The 18,400-nt window shown below is 34.3% G+C and overlaps 3 protein-coding genes across 12 annotated transcripts in view; 2 read left to right on the forward strand and 1 right to left on the reverse strand.

Annotated features, from left to right (window-relative positions):
- The window catches only part of LOC126873269 (dorsal-ventral patterning protein Sog), a 97,909-nt gene extending 94,468 nt beyond the window's left edge, over positions 1-3,441 (forward strand). For 5 of the 7 annotated variants that reach the window (XM_050634454.1, XM_050634366.1, XM_050634136.1 and 2 more), the window contains one exon: positions 1,322-3,434. In XM_050634454.1, the coding sequence (XP_050490411.1) occupies positions 1,322-1,516 (195 nt within the window). In that variant the 3' untranslated portion in view covers positions 1,517-3,434. Of the gene's footprint in view, positions 1-1,321 lie in introns of all 7 variants that reach the window. The other 2 variants (XR_007692379.1, XM_050634013.1) reach the window with 2 other exon arrangements.
- Positions 3,442-5,389: 1,948 nt separating this feature from the next.
- LOC126875860 (alanine--glyoxylate aminotransferase) lies at positions 5,390-10,521 on the reverse strand. Of its 3 annotated transcripts, none has more exons than XM_050638895.1 (7): positions 9,996-10,521; positions 9,431-9,630; positions 9,147-9,347; positions 8,899-9,056; positions 8,613-8,768; positions 7,701-8,048; positions 5,390-7,552 (listed from the first exon to the last, which is right to left on the reverse strand). In XM_050638895.1, the coding sequence occupies exons 2-7, from the start codon at positions 9,605-9,607 to the stop codon at positions 7,399-7,401; spliced, it is 1,194 nt and encodes a 397-aa protein (XP_050494852.1). In that variant the 5' UTR covers positions 9,608-9,630; positions 9,996-10,521; the 3' UTR covers positions 5,390-7,398. The 3 variants fall into 3 exon arrangements, with proteins under 3 accessions (XP_050494852.1, XP_050494804.1, XP_050494744.1); XM_050638847.1 differs by having other exon boundaries at positions 9,431-9,640; positions 9,996-10,520; XM_050638787.1 differs by having other exon boundaries at positions 9,431-9,651; positions 9,996-10,520.
- A 3,365-nt stretch (positions 10,522-13,886) lies between these two features.
- The window catches only part of LOC126872301 (rho guanine nucleotide exchange factor 10), a 47,781-nt gene continuing 43,267 nt past the window's right edge, over positions 13,887-18,400 (forward strand). For both annotated transcript variants that reach the window (XM_050632133.1, XM_050632218.1), the window contains exon 1: positions 13,887-15,070. The gene's annotated coding sequence lies outside the window, so the exon portion shown is untranslated. The remainder of the gene's footprint in view (positions 15,071-18,400) is intronic.

The following is an 18,400-nucleotide window of genomic DNA, read 5'->3' on the forward strand; positions in this document are numbered from 1 at the left end:
TTGGAACAAAGGTCGTTCAAGGTTATAGAAGGTTTTAACATTAACGATATATCTATCTTACTAAAAGTACTCAATGGTAATGGTCGTTTGCACTTTCCTTATGATCGAATCTACCAATAACGCCGGAAATTTTATACACAGAAAAACTGACAGTCAATTTTGTGGCTCATTCGCAGGCCTTTTTTTATATTTTGCTAGTCTTATAATGATCAGATTTTTATTTTATTGTACGAATTAAGGATCGTCTACCTCTAATCTTCAGATAGTTATGAATCGACTTCGACATTCTCAGTGATTACTATTGCTCGTATAACAACAAACCTGAATAACCTGAAATAAACGAATAAATAACAGACTAGTTCCATAAAAGCTTTAGATCAAATAATAAAAGATATCAAAACTTGGAAATCTTTTAAATGACAAATGGTGGAAAGCAGTTGTATTTTATGATTTAAACATGATAAAATATTTTATTTTAAAATTTTAATTGTCACGCTATTCGTATTAGATCTCCAATACATGTGAGTAAATAATTAATTATTGGCCGCGTTTCAAATAAGGAAGAAGAAATTCTTCCGAGCATTTTCGTTCGCATTTCATCATTTATGCGAAGATCTCATCGATGAAACAGCTTGCGACTTGCCTTACTTCTACTCGCACGGCTTCGCAATATATACTCGTTAGAAGTTTTTCAATGGTAGCCCCGTTGTGATATCCAGACACGGCCACGACCAGAAACCTTTAAGGAGAAAACCTTTAACCGGACTCGTTCGCCTGGACCGACCCAAAAGAGTCCATCCATTACGATGAAAATGGAACGCAGCCACGGATTGTGCGCGCGGACCAACACTACATGGGGAAAAAGTATTGCTATTTTTCGATTGTTGTAATTGCGAGATCATCCGCAAGATATTATTCCAATGTGTCTCTATTATACATTCGTTTTAGCGTCCACTACGTCATCTCAATTATATATAGGTTAGGTTTGTGTCCTTTGAAAGAAAAATTACATTTACTATTATTGTACCTAGGTTAAGTTTGTGTCTTCTAATAGAAACATGCCTTACTTTTAAGGTTAGGTTAGGGTTAGGTAAGGTAAGGTTAAGGTTGTAGGTTAGGGTTACACATCCTGGAAAAAGTGCGTTATTATCATTGCGTCTTCCATGTTGTACATAATTTAGCATATCGTAAAAACATAACCAACGACGCGATAAAAAAGCTCGATATTTATATAAAAATTACGAAACGCGATGCCCAGATCTAAATTGAAAAATGGCGTCGGTTCTAAAGCGAATTTCGCCGTATGTCTGAATGTTTGCAGAATGGCGAGGTCAGGTGCGACAGGAAACGATGTCCACGGGCGCTATGCAACACGATCGCGCACCAGATAAAACGCGGCGAGTACGTTGCAGACGGTGATGACTGTTGCACGGTCCAGTGTCGCCGGGCGAGACGTCATCATCGTAACAATCATCATCCAGCTCGGCATTCGGTGACACCACGTGAACTCAGCTGAGTAGTTCCAGCCGCTGCTACCAAGCTTCCTTCGAGCAGTATCCTGGTCCACGGTAATGCTCCTGGACCTCATTTCTCTCTATAGCCATCGATTAGCCATGCCGTAGTCGTCGTCATCGTCGCTACTTTCGATTCCAAAGCGATTCTAGAGCGACCGGGAAGCTATGAGAAAGTGATAGAAGTGAATTAGTATCAGAAGCCTACATTCAAATCAAGAAGTATGGAGAAAATTACAGATGGTTCTTACAGTCTGCCAGCACCATCGATTGTACAGTTTCAGAGACACATATTGTTTGAAAACTAGCCTCTTTGGATTAATGAACGTTGTAGAACAATATGGAAGGCATATCATTAGGTTATGCAAGATTCAAGATTCAATTTATGCAGGAACGAGATTAAACGAAGCCATCTAGGCGAAATAAGGGGCAGTGAGGCACCTCGGTCTGTATATTGTATGAAGTTGGTCAATTTGGTCGGTTTTGAATAAATCGCCTGCAAAGTCTGCTATCTCTCCATATGGTAACCAATAATGATTTTCCAGAATTTATGATTGAATAATCATCCTAAACAAGTGTTCTGAGAGAGGATGCTGGAAACGCACGGCGTCATATCCAGCGCAGCAGCCATCCTTAAGAAAAGAAGAATCTATGAAGAAACGATTGGTGCTCATTTTGAATGCTATATTCGGGAATGATAAATCACAGCCGGAAGATGGTAATCAGTGAAACAGAAAGATTCGCTGCTGGGATGATCGGTGGCCATCGCAGGAAGCCATAATAATGATAATATCAATAACAATATAGTGCGAGCACGGCAAAACAGGAAGGAACGTGGATCGTTCTCGTCAGACGTTATTCTTATATTCTCGTCGCTTGCTCGGTTATGCGCTATAGAGTCCCTTGCAGCACCCACAACCAGACTTTTATTAATCAATTGGCTCTCATCAACGGACCAACGGACCGGAAGCCAACTGCTCTCTATCTTCGAATGACCTCTCGCATACACGTACGTATGCTATGCACACGTTTATATTCGTATACATACATATGTACATATGTGTACGTATATTATATAGTATGACGGGTGTATTGGACGAAAAAGCTAGAAGAAGAGAAAGAGAGATTCGAAAATGAAGAAAAATACAAATCTGGAGAAAGCTTTTAATTATTTGATTTCCAAATTTTAATCTCTCGATCAAGATTATTTCAAAGAATTTTGTATTCTCTGCCGTATTATTTGTTTTAGTTCCGATTCTAATTTCCATATTCGTCAGGCCTGTCTCTTCTTTTTCGTCTGCAAAGAATTCTTACTTTTTAAAACCTGCTTTTTTAATGCTATACTCACTCTCATCAGTTCAGATATGTTACTCTCAATCTCTTCTATCCCAAAATGGCTCTATCCGGTGTACGTTACCATTCATTTCATCTCCTGGTTTGCATTTTGGCGGGACGCGAGGTCGTTTCCGGTCTGCTGCTCTGATTTCTGGAGAGAGTTATTTTCATTATTACTTTACTGTAATCAGAGCAATCGAAGAATCTCTCTCCTCATTTCGCTACATTTATTTTTTAAAAGAAAGTTGGCTTCTGGAGAGAGTTTAAAGTCGTGGCGGCAAGTACAGAGCCCTACTGTACCCACCAACCTTATCGAGTTACCCAGCAACCAAAGAAGACTGAAGAACCTCCGATGGTGGCATCAGTTATCATTATAGCGCAAAAACACGCTAAGGTTTATATCACACTGTATTAGCTCCACGCAATTTATTACTGCTACGGATTATTATTATTATTATTATAATTATTATTATTATTATAATTATTATTATTATTATTATTATTATTTTATTATTTTATTATTATTATTATTATTATTATTATTATTATTATTATTATTATTATTATTATTATTATTATTATTATTATTATTATTATTATTATTATTATTATTATTATTATTATTATTATTATTATTATTATTATTATTATTATTATTATTATTATTATTATTATTATTATTATTATTATTATTATTATTATTATTATTATTATTATTATTATTATTATTATTATTATTATTATTATTATTATTATTATTATTATTATTATTATTATTATTATTATTATTATTATTATTATTATTATTATTATTATTATTATTATTATTATTATTATTATTATTATTATTATTATTATTATTATTATTATTATTTTCTTTTTTTTTATTATTATTATCATCATCATCATCATTACTATTAACGGTGATATCAATGTCGTTAATGTTATAAATCATTATTCATTTTCATCAACTTCGTATCACCATTGTTTTATCATCGTTCATCTTATCGTTTGCGATTCATGGTATACATCGTCACCGAAAATTTGTTTTACATTATCATGATTGTCATTATGATTATTATTAATATTTCTATTACCATTTTTAATAGTATAAATAATATTGCTATTATTTTATTAAATATTCACCGCTACTATCAACACTATATCCACTAATCGCGATTATTATTGTTAAATATTAATTGAATGCGACACCTTAAATGAGTCGGCCTGTAATCTCATGGAAATGGCTTCTCTTGTAACTTATAAGCGTATTTATTGTTAGATTCTTTAAATTATTCGATAGTGAATTTTAAATAAAAAGTGGAGGATCGCGGCTATAATCTCGATTCAAAGTCTGTGTATGTGTTACAGAGAATTTGAAAAATCGGAGTTAGGTAAGGATAAAATTGAGAGTCGCCATCTTTAAACATACAAGGGTGCATGTTATTTGAATGAATGTGTAGAACTGCGTCAGTTTTTTTATGCGTATGTCGATTGATGAAAGCGTTTAGAAAAAGATAGAACATTCGTAATCGAATAGGAAAAGATACTATGCGATATAGAGGGAGAAGGGGTATTTGTAAAAATTGTATAACGATCCTAACTTATCGTTCTCGCAATTTCGATCAATTTTGCTTGGCAGTTCACATGAAACTATTTTTTCTTCTTAATGTCATGCAAGAATATGAACAACAACACGTGAAAGAAACGATTTTGTCCAGTTTTGTAACATTTTAGTATTTTGTACATGCGAGTGGTTCACCGTTCGAGCGGAAATTTCGCAAATTAGAAGCGAGCGAAGGCGAACATTTAAAGAACACAATGAAAAATATAGTGAAGTATAGAAGTTCTGATACTAACTTCGATCTATTTTATATAGATAATCTCAATTTTTTTAAATTATGTAGTGTCCGAACTTTTTCGCTATATTAACTTTTAATCTGCATTGTGACGCACTAGTCACGGATTTGTCGTTCTTCTGCATTTCTTTATGATCTAGTCTAAGCGTCTGGAGTGTTCATTTGGGCAAGCTTGCGGAAAACGAGCGGTGATCCGATCGCTGATGAAAGACGAGATGAAAACACGGGTAGCGGTTTTATGCGTAGCCCCGGCAGCTGGCAGACCTGCTTACTTTCAACACTTTTGATACGGCACTTTTTCCAATAGAGCGTGCACACCAGGAGAGTGTCTACCGCTTTACATGGTCAACAGGTTCAAGATAATACAATGAAAGGTGCAACATGTATTACAAAGAGAGTTTCATTTAACGATTTCTACGTTTTTAGTACACTCGTTGTTTATATTTATTTGTAATTGTCGAGTATATCCATCAAAAACGAGCTTGTTTTACTACTTGTGATAAACAAATATTTTGTCAATACTATGATAATTGGCTAATTTCGAATGTATCTTTCACATAAAAAATTAACAAAATATAATTTAGCTAATGTTTGTCAGAATATTCAACGATTTCGAATATTTAAAAAATAAAAGAGTGAACTGTCCATACAAATGTTATCTAAATTCTATTGAAACAATATATATTTTCTTCTATGATAATCCAAATTAACTCATAATTGTAAAAAGGATGTTTATTTTATATGACAAACTAGATTTTTGTTCTTATAATTCACAATATTTTTACAAAATATGAAAATATTTCACGATGGACAGATACTAGAATATTTCTTTAGGAATTCTATTCGTTCAATGCGGCTCTCATTGTAAGGTAGATATACGTAGAGCAATTTTTAGAGGGTAAATGGCAGTCTTGATCCAGTGGGAACGATTAGAAGTTACTCCGTGCGACACGAACACCACCTTTCTTGGTGCTACGACAGCTGAACGGTAATGTAGCCCGATACCGAACAGATTTGGAGCGTTTGATATGTGAGAAACTTTGTGAACATTCGAGACTATCCATGCCTTAATAATTGTTAACGTGCATATATTTAATTGATTATAAAACCCTTAACGGTGATCGATTGTCAATGTTTTTTGTACATAGGCGTATATATATAATATGTAATGAGAATCACGACGACTACTATAAACGAGCTATTAATATTGCGACTATTCTTTATTATTAATAATATTTATATATAATTATATAGAATCTTCATGCGTCATCAAACTTTTCGACAATATCAATGATGCTTATTATTATTAACATTAACATTATTTTATTCTATTTTATTATTATTGCCATTATATATAAATATTATTTTCACAATTATTTAAAGTCATCTGTACTCGTCCTGTATCGTAATACTATATCGTCCTGAGAATACATTAAGCTCGCATTATTTCTTTTTTCTTATTTTGTTAATTAATAGAAACATGCCGATTTTTTTGCCATCCATATTAAATAATCGAGCTTTATTACAATCAATACCGAAATTAATAAATTGAATAAATGGCGGAGCATATCATATTCGATGTATGATTGTATAGATGAATAATCGAATATATAAATCTATAGATATATACATCTCTTAGATGGATGTCATGCGATAATGTCAATTTGTAAATGTATGTAAATTATTATGTAAGAATCGCGGAGACAACGCGTTTTTATAGTGCCTTAATAAGTTTTAATTAACAATCGAAGCGATCAGTACGGAATCTGTCTAGTGGATAGACAGTACATTCAGACAATACATCTGATAGTAAATTAAGTGTAAAATATCGTTGATAAAACCAAGTCTATTTTTTGAAAGTTCAATTTAAATGTGGTACACGATCAGTTGGAATTGTTCATTTGTTAATACGAATCGTTAATCTTGTATATTTAGAAGATGGTGATATTTTGTACTATGCCAAAACGATTGTCAATTAATTCGTAATTAATCGTTAATCCGCTAGAATCATTTGTTATTTCGACAAGCTTGTTGTAATTGCATTACAGGTACATGATTGTACGTGTACGTGTATTATTATTCGACGAAAACAAGTCAGAGAGAGAACGAAAGCAAATGTGAGAATGAGAGAGACGCGTGTAACCAATTGTTGATATTGCTAATTAATGCAATAAAACGTATAACTGAACATAAGTAAATAATTATATTAGAGGTAATTGTATGCCGATTTCAGTATTTCCATTAATAAACAAATACATTTGATTGAGTCTTGTTTGTGCATCTGTGTTATTGATTGAAAGACATAACATTACAGATTACATGCATTTAACATTAGCGTTGGTAAGGCGCCTATTGTGCTTGAACCAGTCAAACAGCGGTGAACATGAGAGTTGCAAAGCTTCATATAATATAGATAGTAATATTCAGAATAATATGTCCGTCTTAGCTTTGTCTGTGCATTTCTAATAAAACCTTATTACATTAAAAATAATTTCCAGTATAATATCAAAAAATTGCAAGTAATTAAGTAAGTTTAGTAAGTTAGTTAAAATTTGCGTTATGTTTGATACAGAGAATATAATAGACAATTAAAACGTATAATACACTAATAGTTGTTATACACAATAATCGAACATGATGGACACCTCGAATTCACAATCCAAGGAGACGTAATAGTAACTTTTCTTTATGTTCTATAGCTTCGATTGTGACACGTATCTCAAAGCATCATCTAGAGCACGCAAAATAAGGTCGACCTTGTTAGGCGTAGCATTAATCCCTAGCAATCCAATTCGCAAAATTTTGCCTTCAGTCGGTCCTAAACCTCTGCTGATTTCCACTTTGTACCTATAGAAACCATAATGATCTTAAATGACTCAAATTTTTATTTTACAACTACAATATACAAAACACTTAATTACATGGTAAGTATTTTAATTTTAGAATCTATGAAAAAATTACAATAAGTTGATTAGAATTTGTAAAAGGTACTTACTTTTGCATGCAACGTTGTACAATGATCCTATCATCGACGCCAGGTGGCAGTTCTATCAAGATAACCGTAGATAATTGATACTGTGGAATTTTCACATAAGATCGAAGATGCCGTAATTCAAGACCCTTTCTTAATCTGGCAGCTGCGCCAGCGTGTCTGATCCAAGATGCTTGCAGGCCCTCGTCAGCGATTTCCGCCAACGCTTCGCGAAGACCATAAATAAGCGTAGCGCTTATGGTGTGATGATACAGGCGATTCTCGTTCCCAAAACACTTCCAATAATTTCCGAGAAGGGTCATATCCAAGTAATAGGACATAGGCTTGGTCTTCCTTTGAAACAATTTCTTCCTATTGCAACAAAGGAAGAGTGTAAGACGAAATTGCCGGAAACATTTGCCGCCTCGTAATAGTCGAGTGTGTGGAAAATTAATAGCAAGCAATTAAGAGTAATGGCCGGAAATTAGTAATAATAATAGAAAATTGATACTAAGATGAGAGAGCAAATGTGTGCAACGAGTTTATGCGTTAATAATCGAGGCGAACGTAACCTCGTTGACAGATTTAGAAAAAAGAGTGAAAAAATTACTAAATGGACAGAAGTAACTTTTTATTATAGAAGTGGGTTTCTTCATAATGGATGAACCTTGACAGACAATACCGATGTCCTATTTATCATAATTCAAAAGGCGTCAGACTATCATTGAATAAGAATTCACTGGAGCCATCTGCGGTTATGAATCACAGAAGGATCGAATGGGTTACGCGAGAGCGCGAGTCACCGTGATGACATCACGGATTGGATTGTTATTCACAAGAGATCACTAAAAGTCCCAATTCTTAGACCATCTTCATGGGTGTTTTCTATGTGAGAGTTGCGGTTTGGATGTTATAAAAGGAAACCACAATACGTACTCAGCTCGTGGACTAAACGAAATAGGTGCTAATCCTGGAGGGGCGCCGAGAACTTTTTGACTGCCTGAATAAACTGCATCGATGCCCCAAGAATCCATAAAGAACGGTTCTCCGCACAGTGACGCAACAGTATCAACGATAAGAAGAGCATTGTATCTGGAAGAATTTCTTTTATTTTATCAATTGTACAAACACGTTTCTAATTATATTTCCTTCTGATAGCATTCCATAAACTGCAACTTAAACTAATGGCAAACATAAAAAATGTCTTAAATAACAAAATTACCTGTGAACAAGATCGCCAAACCCTTCTAATGGTTGTTTTAAACCAGTGGAGGTTTCAGCGTGTACCATGAATACCGCGACTGGATTGTACACTTGCAAAGCTGTTTCCAATTGTTTCAACGTAACAGCAATAGTGTGTTCTTTTTCTATCAGTTTTACCTATATTTTAAAATTCATACACTATTTAAATGTAAATACTGGTGAATTTTTTAATTTTTATGTTGGTCCCCTCGAAACTGTATTACCTACATTTGCACCAATTCTAGTAGCCATGTCAGCCGCTCTTTTACCCCAAATTCCATGCTTGACAATGAGCACAGTTTCTCCAGGTTCAAGTAAATTTGTTAAGCACGCCTGCATACCGCCATGACCTGACGCACTTAACGCCAAAGTGAGTCTATTATTAGTTTGAAATATGTATTGTAAACCTTCCTTAACCTCATCCATCAACTAGAAATTAACAAAACATATTTTGTCACTGATAATGATCAGTCTACCTCTATTTTGTACATAAACAAAAAAAAAATGATTACCTGACAAATTTCCGGATGAAGGTGGCCTATAATTTGATTCTGAAGAGATTGAAGAACTCGCTTCGAACAATTAGTCGGTCCGGGGCCCGTTAAAGTTTTTATCGGTAACTGCAGTTTGGTTTGAAGTATCTTTGGTGGGTACTTGCGAACAGCCAATTGATTCCATTCGCTTTGCATTTCGATTTCCTTTTTTAAATTTTCTAAAAGAAACTAGAAACTTTCTATAAAGTAAAAGATGACATATAAATAACTCATCATTTTTACGTCACCTTTCTTTCTATGAGTTACCAAAACGATAATTTAATCTTGATATCAGTGATAATGTATTAAGAGATGCTACTTCCAGTTGTTATAATATCGAATAATTTAATATATCGAATTTAATATAGTACAAATTTTATTTAAAAATAGTGGTAAAATTTCTATATAGTATCATTAAATATGCATAAAATACGCTATAGTTCCGGTTCTAAATTATATGTATATTATTCCCATTATTTTTGTTTGTTATTGCATAATAATATGGCGTGAAACTTATGATTATTATGAATATGCTGTCACTTACAACTTCCACTTGCGCGTTGCGTGCTTGTCAGAACTCTTATCAGCGCACGATTTTGTGTTGACAATTATTAAACCAGTGCTATTGACGCGACCAAAGTGTATAACATACTGAAATCTTTCCCGCAGTTAGGTATTTTATCTTACCATAGTTGTAGCAGACTTATGAAATCGTAGAATACGTGATAAACTTCGATAAACTGGTATAATTTTTTTATAAACAAATGGATGATGTATAACATGTTTATTCGACGTGGAATCGCATTGATAAGGATATTTCACATATGGAACATATAGCATATATGGATAAGAAGTTATTAATTTACAATCGAATACTTAATAAGGGTATATATTACATATCGAATAAAGTATTTCGACGTTTATTAATGCATCCAGCGAACTTGCAGCACAAAGAAATCTCTTCATTGAATGATGAAAATAGTTGGATACGCTACTGCTGCTTGATAACCTCCTCAATCCGATCATAATTTGCGTAAGTAAGACGACTGTGGACTAAACATACAGTTATTGATTTGTTTTTATGAATTAGTTAAACTATAAATTTTATTTGAAATCTAATCAAATGTTTATCAATAATAATTTGGAAAGATTAATGCTGTTAATTTATAAATTTCGTTGTCGTATTTAATATGTGCAAAGTATTAATGTCTATTTTAATATAAGATATAGGTTCTATATATAGATCTATATGTAGATTTATGTACAGCTTCATATTAATTTGGATTATAAGGATAGATGTACGTAATTGTATATATAGCTAACAGAGGTTAGGTTAAGTTATGATTATTGTTATGATTATTATTATGTATGTGTTTTTGTTTATGAGCAAGTTTCTGTCTATTGTTTCATTTTACTATTATATATGTCTTTTTTTATATGTAAGTTTCATGTTTATTATTCTGACTTATTTTGTATATGTAATTGGAAGTCACCGTAAAGCCGGAATACAGGCGGAAATAAAGATATACATATATATATTAATGCCCATTTTTGCAGTAATAATACTATAGAAAATTTAATAATTAAAAATTAGAAACATGAATTTGGTAGACATTTATTTGAACATTATTTGTAAACAATATTGGACCTATGTATTTATGATAACCATAATTACTGAAAGTAGGATCACAGATAAGACAGCACATCTTCAAAAGATAACTAAACAAAGAGAGACTTCATTCATAACTATCACCGGCTTTCGCACCTGCTTTCAGTTCACTCAATACTTATGCTTATTCGCTTCTAAAGTTATCTCGCAGCACCTTACTTTTAGTACATTTTACCACACTTTACAATGGCATGTACTAATATTCGTTTTATCTATTCATAACAATTACAAGTGCAAACGAATGTTCTTAACATTATTAATATATATAACTTTGTTGCCAAATATGTCATTATATAATTAATAAGCGGAAAAAGATAACTAATATATATTTTCGAACAAAGTATACGATTGCAACAATTGTAAAAAGATGCGCAATAAAGTGCTATTTCAAAACTAAATTAGCACGTGTCCATTAGAGAGGGACATTATTAGATAGTTAGGACGGATTAGATTATGTAGATTAAATGCAAAATATTTTTTATATAATGCATATGTATTTTTGTATAAGATATCATAACATGAATCCGTAAAGATCAATAAATAAAGTAAATAAACTTTGTGTTAAAAATATTTATAAAAGGATTTCATGTTATGTATACTTCTAACGACAGATCAAACGCTATCTTCGCAGTAGCGATCTCGTTTCTCATTTTTCTTTCCTAAGTTTCCTTCTCTTTCTCCTTTCTCCACTCTCCCTTTTCCTTCCTCCCTTTATTTACCTTTTATGTTCCTTACCTACTTTTTTCTCTTCTTCAGACTTGAATTTCACAAAGAACATAGATAAACAGTATGTTTGTGCAATACAGTATCGAGTTCTAGTATCTAAGTAAGGAATATAAAGTATAAAAAATAGGGAAAGTCCCGTAAACTATGGGGCAACTCGTGGACAGCACTGATTCAGAATATGGAATGGTAAAACGTGCTAATGGAAAAAATGAATGCGTGTTTAAACGCTTTTTGTTGTCGTGGTAGGTTCGCTATTAGCTTCCTAAATGCGATGAGTCGTTATCAGATCCGCTTCAAGTTACGTTTATCAAAACTTCTTTCGTGCCCATTTGTGAAGCATTATATTATGGTTTCTTCTCGCACGTGATCCTGGACACGTAGTCAGAAGATTATGATTCTTTTATTTTTAGCAGAATGTAAACAAATTTACGAAAATTTTAAATATAAATATAAATAATTATATTAAAATAACTAATTCCACGATTGATATAGTTGATTAACCAATTTCATTTATGCATTTTAGAATGTGTACAATTAAAAAATTATTATTTTCCAAATGAATATAAATAAAAATCGCGTATTTAAGAAAAGTCAAATTGAAATATACAGAAATATGCGTGCGCGTTTTACGCACCATATTACAAAATTCTTCTGAGGGAGAACATATTTAACTGCAGGAAATATGTAACGTAAGTGATTCTGTACAATTAATTTAATTAAAAATCTACCTTTCTCATTTTCTGGTTAACATGCAGATTAGCATTTTAGTTTTACTGTTACCATTTTGTAGAAGGTTGCATAGTTGACTGGTTGCGATAAATCATTCAATATAGGCTGTAGGTAAAAAGCATTATGTAGTTCACGGTTCTAGCAAGAACAAATTCCTTGATGCGTATTCAATGTACATATCTAGAAGCTCATAACGGAGCGCTGGCGCGGCATTCCTTTCGCTAGAACACAAAGAAAATACATAGATAGGCGTTGCGTTGGCATTAACACATCAAGAAAGGAATTTCAAATATCTGTTTTATTTTGCACAATTTTGTTAAATTGATCAAAGTATGCCATACGTACTATTTTTGTAATCGTATTCTTACTTATACTCTGTTACAAAGTTTTGCAAGTAAAGCATCTAATTTTTTATCATAAAAGTATGAAAAGATATACATGCGTATATTTCAAGTTACAAAGTTAAGACAAAAAGCGATTCAACAATAAATATAATATCTGACATTACCAGCAATCTTCATAATTTCATAGAAATGACACTTTTAAAATTACGATAATAAATCTCATGCTTGTATACGTTCTTTTTCCAGTCGAGCGAACGATAATTTTTCCAGCCGATTAAACACTCAAGATCCTCTGTCGGCTAAGCAAACCAACGAAAATGCAGATCCACGGAGGGTCAAGTTCGGTTGCTCGACATCATCTTCCCCTTCCATCGTATTCCACCTAGCTCTTAGCTCCCACCCACTTAAGTTCCCTTTATATATTCGTCTCTCTCACACCCATCCAACCATTTCTCTTCGCATTCTACTTCCCTCTTCTGTCCTCCCTTCGTTGGAGTCCCCGGTGTTAAACTGCTAGCAGTAAATACCCTTCCATGGACGTGAAATTGGCCGAAATGACTGCAAAGTCGAGGAGAAAAGAGCAAGTGGCAAGAAGGGCGTACAATAAATTTTCATCGGTACTTCAAAGACCTGTGATAGGTTTTTCGTTCGTGAGCGAGCGAACAGCTTGTGTGTGAGAGCATATACATGCAGGTATGAGTTAGGCGTGTGTTCGTGATGGGTTCGGGTCCGGTGGTAACCGGACTACGGCATTCATACACGAACGAGAGATCGTGCGTGACTGGTCGGTCGGTATATAGTCGGTTTATAGCTGCGAGTGTGCGTCCATGTGTATGTGCCCCTAACCTGCTCGTACGTGTGCAGAGATTAGCGTGTATTGAGCGGGCGTGCACGTGCGCTACCGCAGCCGTGTCTGTCTGTGTGCCACGCTCCCGAGCCAGGAGACAACGAAACAATGGAACGTCGTCGTCGTCTCGGGTCCGAGTAGCGAGGCAAGCGGGTGGATTGTACTTGGTCTGCTTGTTCGTTCGGGTCTCGTACATCCACGAAACCGTACATGCACCGGGGATTTCTGAAGACGGTTTTCAGGCTCCCAGCGGTTCGAGAACCGCTTGCTCGTGACTGCCCCCTGGCGTACTTGTTTCTCAGTAGAGGCCGGGCTGCGACCAAGGAGGAACGCTTTGTGTGTTGGCCTGGAGAGATTCGTGAAACGTTCACATTGTGAAAGTTTGTTAACGCGTGTGTTTACTACTGTGTTTCGTCAGAAGTTTTATATGAAAATAAAACATAAAGTACATCTAGATTATATACATCACCGTGATCATAACGAGGGTGTTTTTAAAGCGCGCGTGAGAATCGTCGATCGATACTGGATCACGGTAGCCAAGGAAACGCACAGAACGAATCACCCGGCATGTGAGTGTACATAAGTACATATATCTTTCCACGAGCAGTGTTTACCGACAGAAGAGACGAATTTCGTATGGAATCGGTATCATTCGTTGATCTTCGTCCCTGGAAAACTAATTGTAAAACGCGCCTCATGGGATCGTAATCGCAGTAATCGTCCACTGATTGTCACACCGATGTGCCTGTGTGTCCTTTGGCTCATTTGAAACCTTAAGTTTGTACAATCGACGAGTGATTATCGATTCGTTCGAATAAATGAATCGAGTGTATTTAAGTGTTCATGATTTAAGAAATCCGTGCAGTCGACGCACTTTCTTTGGTTTGGTGTCGCCGCCTTGTACTCTCTCGCTCCCTTTCATCTTGCATTCCCTTCGACCATCCTCCTGTCCCTATCCTCTCTTTGCGATCCTCTCTTTCTGTTTTTCTCACTATCTTCGTCTACCTCTCGCTCCTTGTCGCTCCTTTCTCTACTCCATTCCTCGGTCGACCGGTCTCTCAAGGGGGCGTGCTTGGCCACATTCAACAATGAGCGAACGCAAAACTATCTAAGCACGAGGCGCGAACGAATGGTTCTCCCTGTGTTTTCTGACTGTGTGTGGCCCGATCTTTGCCCCGCGAGTGTGTTTACTCCCGTGATACGGTCGCTCGACCCCTTTTTTCCGGATTTCAAATGGATTCACAACGGTCAATAATAACTTAACCAGAGGATCGCCTTTTCAGCGTACATCACTTTTCCGCAAGGTAAGTGTACCAATGTTGTTATCTTGTGTATATATTTTCTTTTCGAGTAACAGTAAGGATTTCGTTTATTTTAATAAGGTTATGTTTAGTATTAATGAAATATATTGTTCTGAAACACACTGAATCGCTTCTAATATATACGATAGCTTACGAAATTATTTAAATACTTATAGAAGCTTTTTATGAATACGTTATATGTTATACAACATACTAGTAATGTGAGGAGACTGAGTTATCATTGTACATAAATGTTTTCTGTGACAAGTGCTCAAATATTTCTGAAGTTTGAATTACTTTGAACATGATTTTATTCCTTAAACCTTTATAAGGCTCGGCAAGTCTTAAAATTCTTGATACATATATAATTATTTGTTTGTGTTCAGAACAATTTGCGTGTACGTCGAATACAAGGAACAATTGAAATCTGTGATACCCAGACGATTCATGGAATAGATAAAATTTACAGTGTGCTCAACTTCAACTTTTTGAATCTTAGCTCCCACTATCGAAATTAATAAAAACAAATGGGGGTTCCCTGAAGCAATGTAATAACAGCTCACAGTTTTAAAAAAAATGGAGGGGGCGACAGCTAGAAAATTTATTATAAGATCTATCCAGTTATTCGAATTGCCATGTCTTCCGATGCATCCAAATAAACGGAGATTCGGCGTAGTCTCCATGCTTTTTTGTAACACGTTGCTTCGATGTGCGCGGTATCGTCATGTATTAACTGATCTGATCATTTCAATGAACTTCTTAAACCAAAAAGACTTCTCTTGCAAAAAGAAGTTAACTTTCAGCGAGGTTTTCTTTAATCCTATTAAATTGCCAAATTACTTGTCAAATCGATAATGTTTCTTTCGAACAAGTTTCTCAATCCGGATCGAACGTGTGCGTCTGTTCGCAGACTGTGCGTCGCGGTGTATCGACTTTGATTCATAATCTTTGAACCAATAGGTATCATGTTCCCATTTCGAAATACCATTACTTCGTGTGATAGATCGTGAGAAACGTTACGGGTCTATGAAGATAGTTATCGTTCTTAGAGATATCGACACACGGTCACGCTAAAAACGAAAATCCTTGTTGTTATTATTGTAGAATTCTATTTATTTGAACTTATGGTAGGACAAACAGTTCACGGAACTGGAATTCATATAGTGGATACTTTTCATAAACTTCTCAATTTTATTACGTCAGTCCTCTTGCACAATAATTCATCAAATAATAATAGTAGTGAATTGACAAGTAAACCATAGATTATGAATTTTTCTTTTACGATTTTATAATTTTTCATCAAGTGGGATAGTCAATATCGATAAAGTCGAAATCATACGATCAAGTAACCTATAACATATAAAATTGACTCGGATAATTTCATTCTTATTATTATTAAACTCATTACAACTGGATAAAGGCAGAATTATAACCTCTAAAGTTCATTTGAAAAATTTCATTCGTTTCATTATTAAACTCGCTAGAGCTACGTAAGGATATTTTATTAATAGTAGTAATTTATAACTTATATAATTTCATCGGTAATATTAGCTGAATTGCGCAAGGAAGTTCAAGGTATGTGATTAGTGTCCAATTTAAAAACGTCCAACATTATATTAAATCTTTTTTTAATTCATCTATTTTCTTTTCAATTTATATATTTATACAATCTAACTCCTGAATGCACCGTATATATAATAGTTAATTAATTCTCTCTATCTCCTACCTATGATTTGTACCATATAATAGAAATTTAAATAAGTGGATTGAATCGACAATTCATTTAATCAAGCACGAAACTTTCATCCCAATAGAAGTAGTTCCGCTAAATCTTTTTTCTCTGTTTCTTCTTCAAATAATTCGAGGGAATAATCTACTAGTATAGAAGCGAATAATTGAGCACGGACACATGTCCGAGAGTCAGGTTCAACCAAATTGGACACGCTTTGACTTTGAGAAGCCCCTCTTTCAGCTTAATTCGGGATGAAACGAAATAGAACCCCGGACGAAAAGCTGGCGTGACGCGTAAAGAACCTTTCCGACAGAGGGATTTTAGAAACGTGTTTCCTTCAAATGCCACCGCGTGGATGTCGTTAGTCGCGATCGCAAAGTATGTATTTTGGGTATTTGATAGTTAGTTAAAGTCAGAGAAATCGACGTCATCGATGGGCCCTTCTTCCCGCATCGTCTTGGATGCTGTCCAAAAATACCGACGACCGCTGAAAGTATGCGTATATTCATGGTCGAGACACGATATAACGGAAATGATATTTCAGTACGGAGAACCTTGTGCGTTTGATCGCGTTGAGTGATGTATGCCTTAGGAAGCGACCTCGGTGATATTGACATGACAATGACGATAAAATTGAAAGTATATAGGATGTGTTTGTAATATACGTATTACTACATTATATACGAATGTATCAGCTCTTTTTGTAAAATTCTTTTCAGATTACTTTTTGTTACATTGAAATTAACCACTAGAATAAATTCTATAGAATTAGAATATTTAATATATTTCATGTGCCCTGTATAATTATATCTAAACACTGACGATAATATAATTGTGTAAAGAACTTTATTTAAATATCTTATTTATCATCTTCCTTCGAATCGCTTAGGTAAACAATGCGAGTAAACTGACTACGTATAACGGAGAATGCGGAATATTGAATGAAAATGTTAGTTGATATTCAATATTTGACATCATAAATACAAATCATGTAGACGTTATCATAAATATTTACTAGGTAGAATTCTATCTTTATCGGCAGAATAAATTCAAATGAAATCGCAGTTTATCGTAAACAGTCTGAAGAGACGTTTAAAGCCGTCATAAGTCTCGAGGCAATTGTATGGACTACGTAATTAAGGCAAATGGTTCATCAACTTGGGCAACGTAAGGCGGATGCGGCGAATTCCTTTATGAAATTAGTCTGTTATATATAGTTATTACTGCTGTGGGAGGAAATGTTTAAGGAAATAATATTTTCGTATAATTTGATTTTTTCATCATTAAATTTGGTCCTACAAAGTTAACTTAAGAGTTATTGAGTATTATGTTAGAGATCGTAACCGACGTATTATGTTGGTCAATATAATTGGAACATTATCTCTGTTACATACTCAATTCTTTATAACTGTTACTTATATTATTATATCTAAATTACAACATTGAATTCTTAATATTTAGAAACAATTTTCTATTAAAGCTATTCTTTATTGAATTCTTGTTTATTGAATATATTGAAATCTATAAAATTTCCAATAGATCACGTTGCTATGACAACGGTCGTAATAAGCATGCGCAACATCAGTGCGTTCGCGTCCATC

This window comes from Bombus huntii, chromosome 1, assembly GCF_024542735.1.
Source record: "Bombus huntii isolate Logan2020A chromosome 1, iyBomHunt1.1, whole genome shotgun sequence".
NCBI lineage: Eukaryota > Metazoa > Arthropoda > Insecta > Hymenoptera > Apidae > Bombus > Bombus huntii.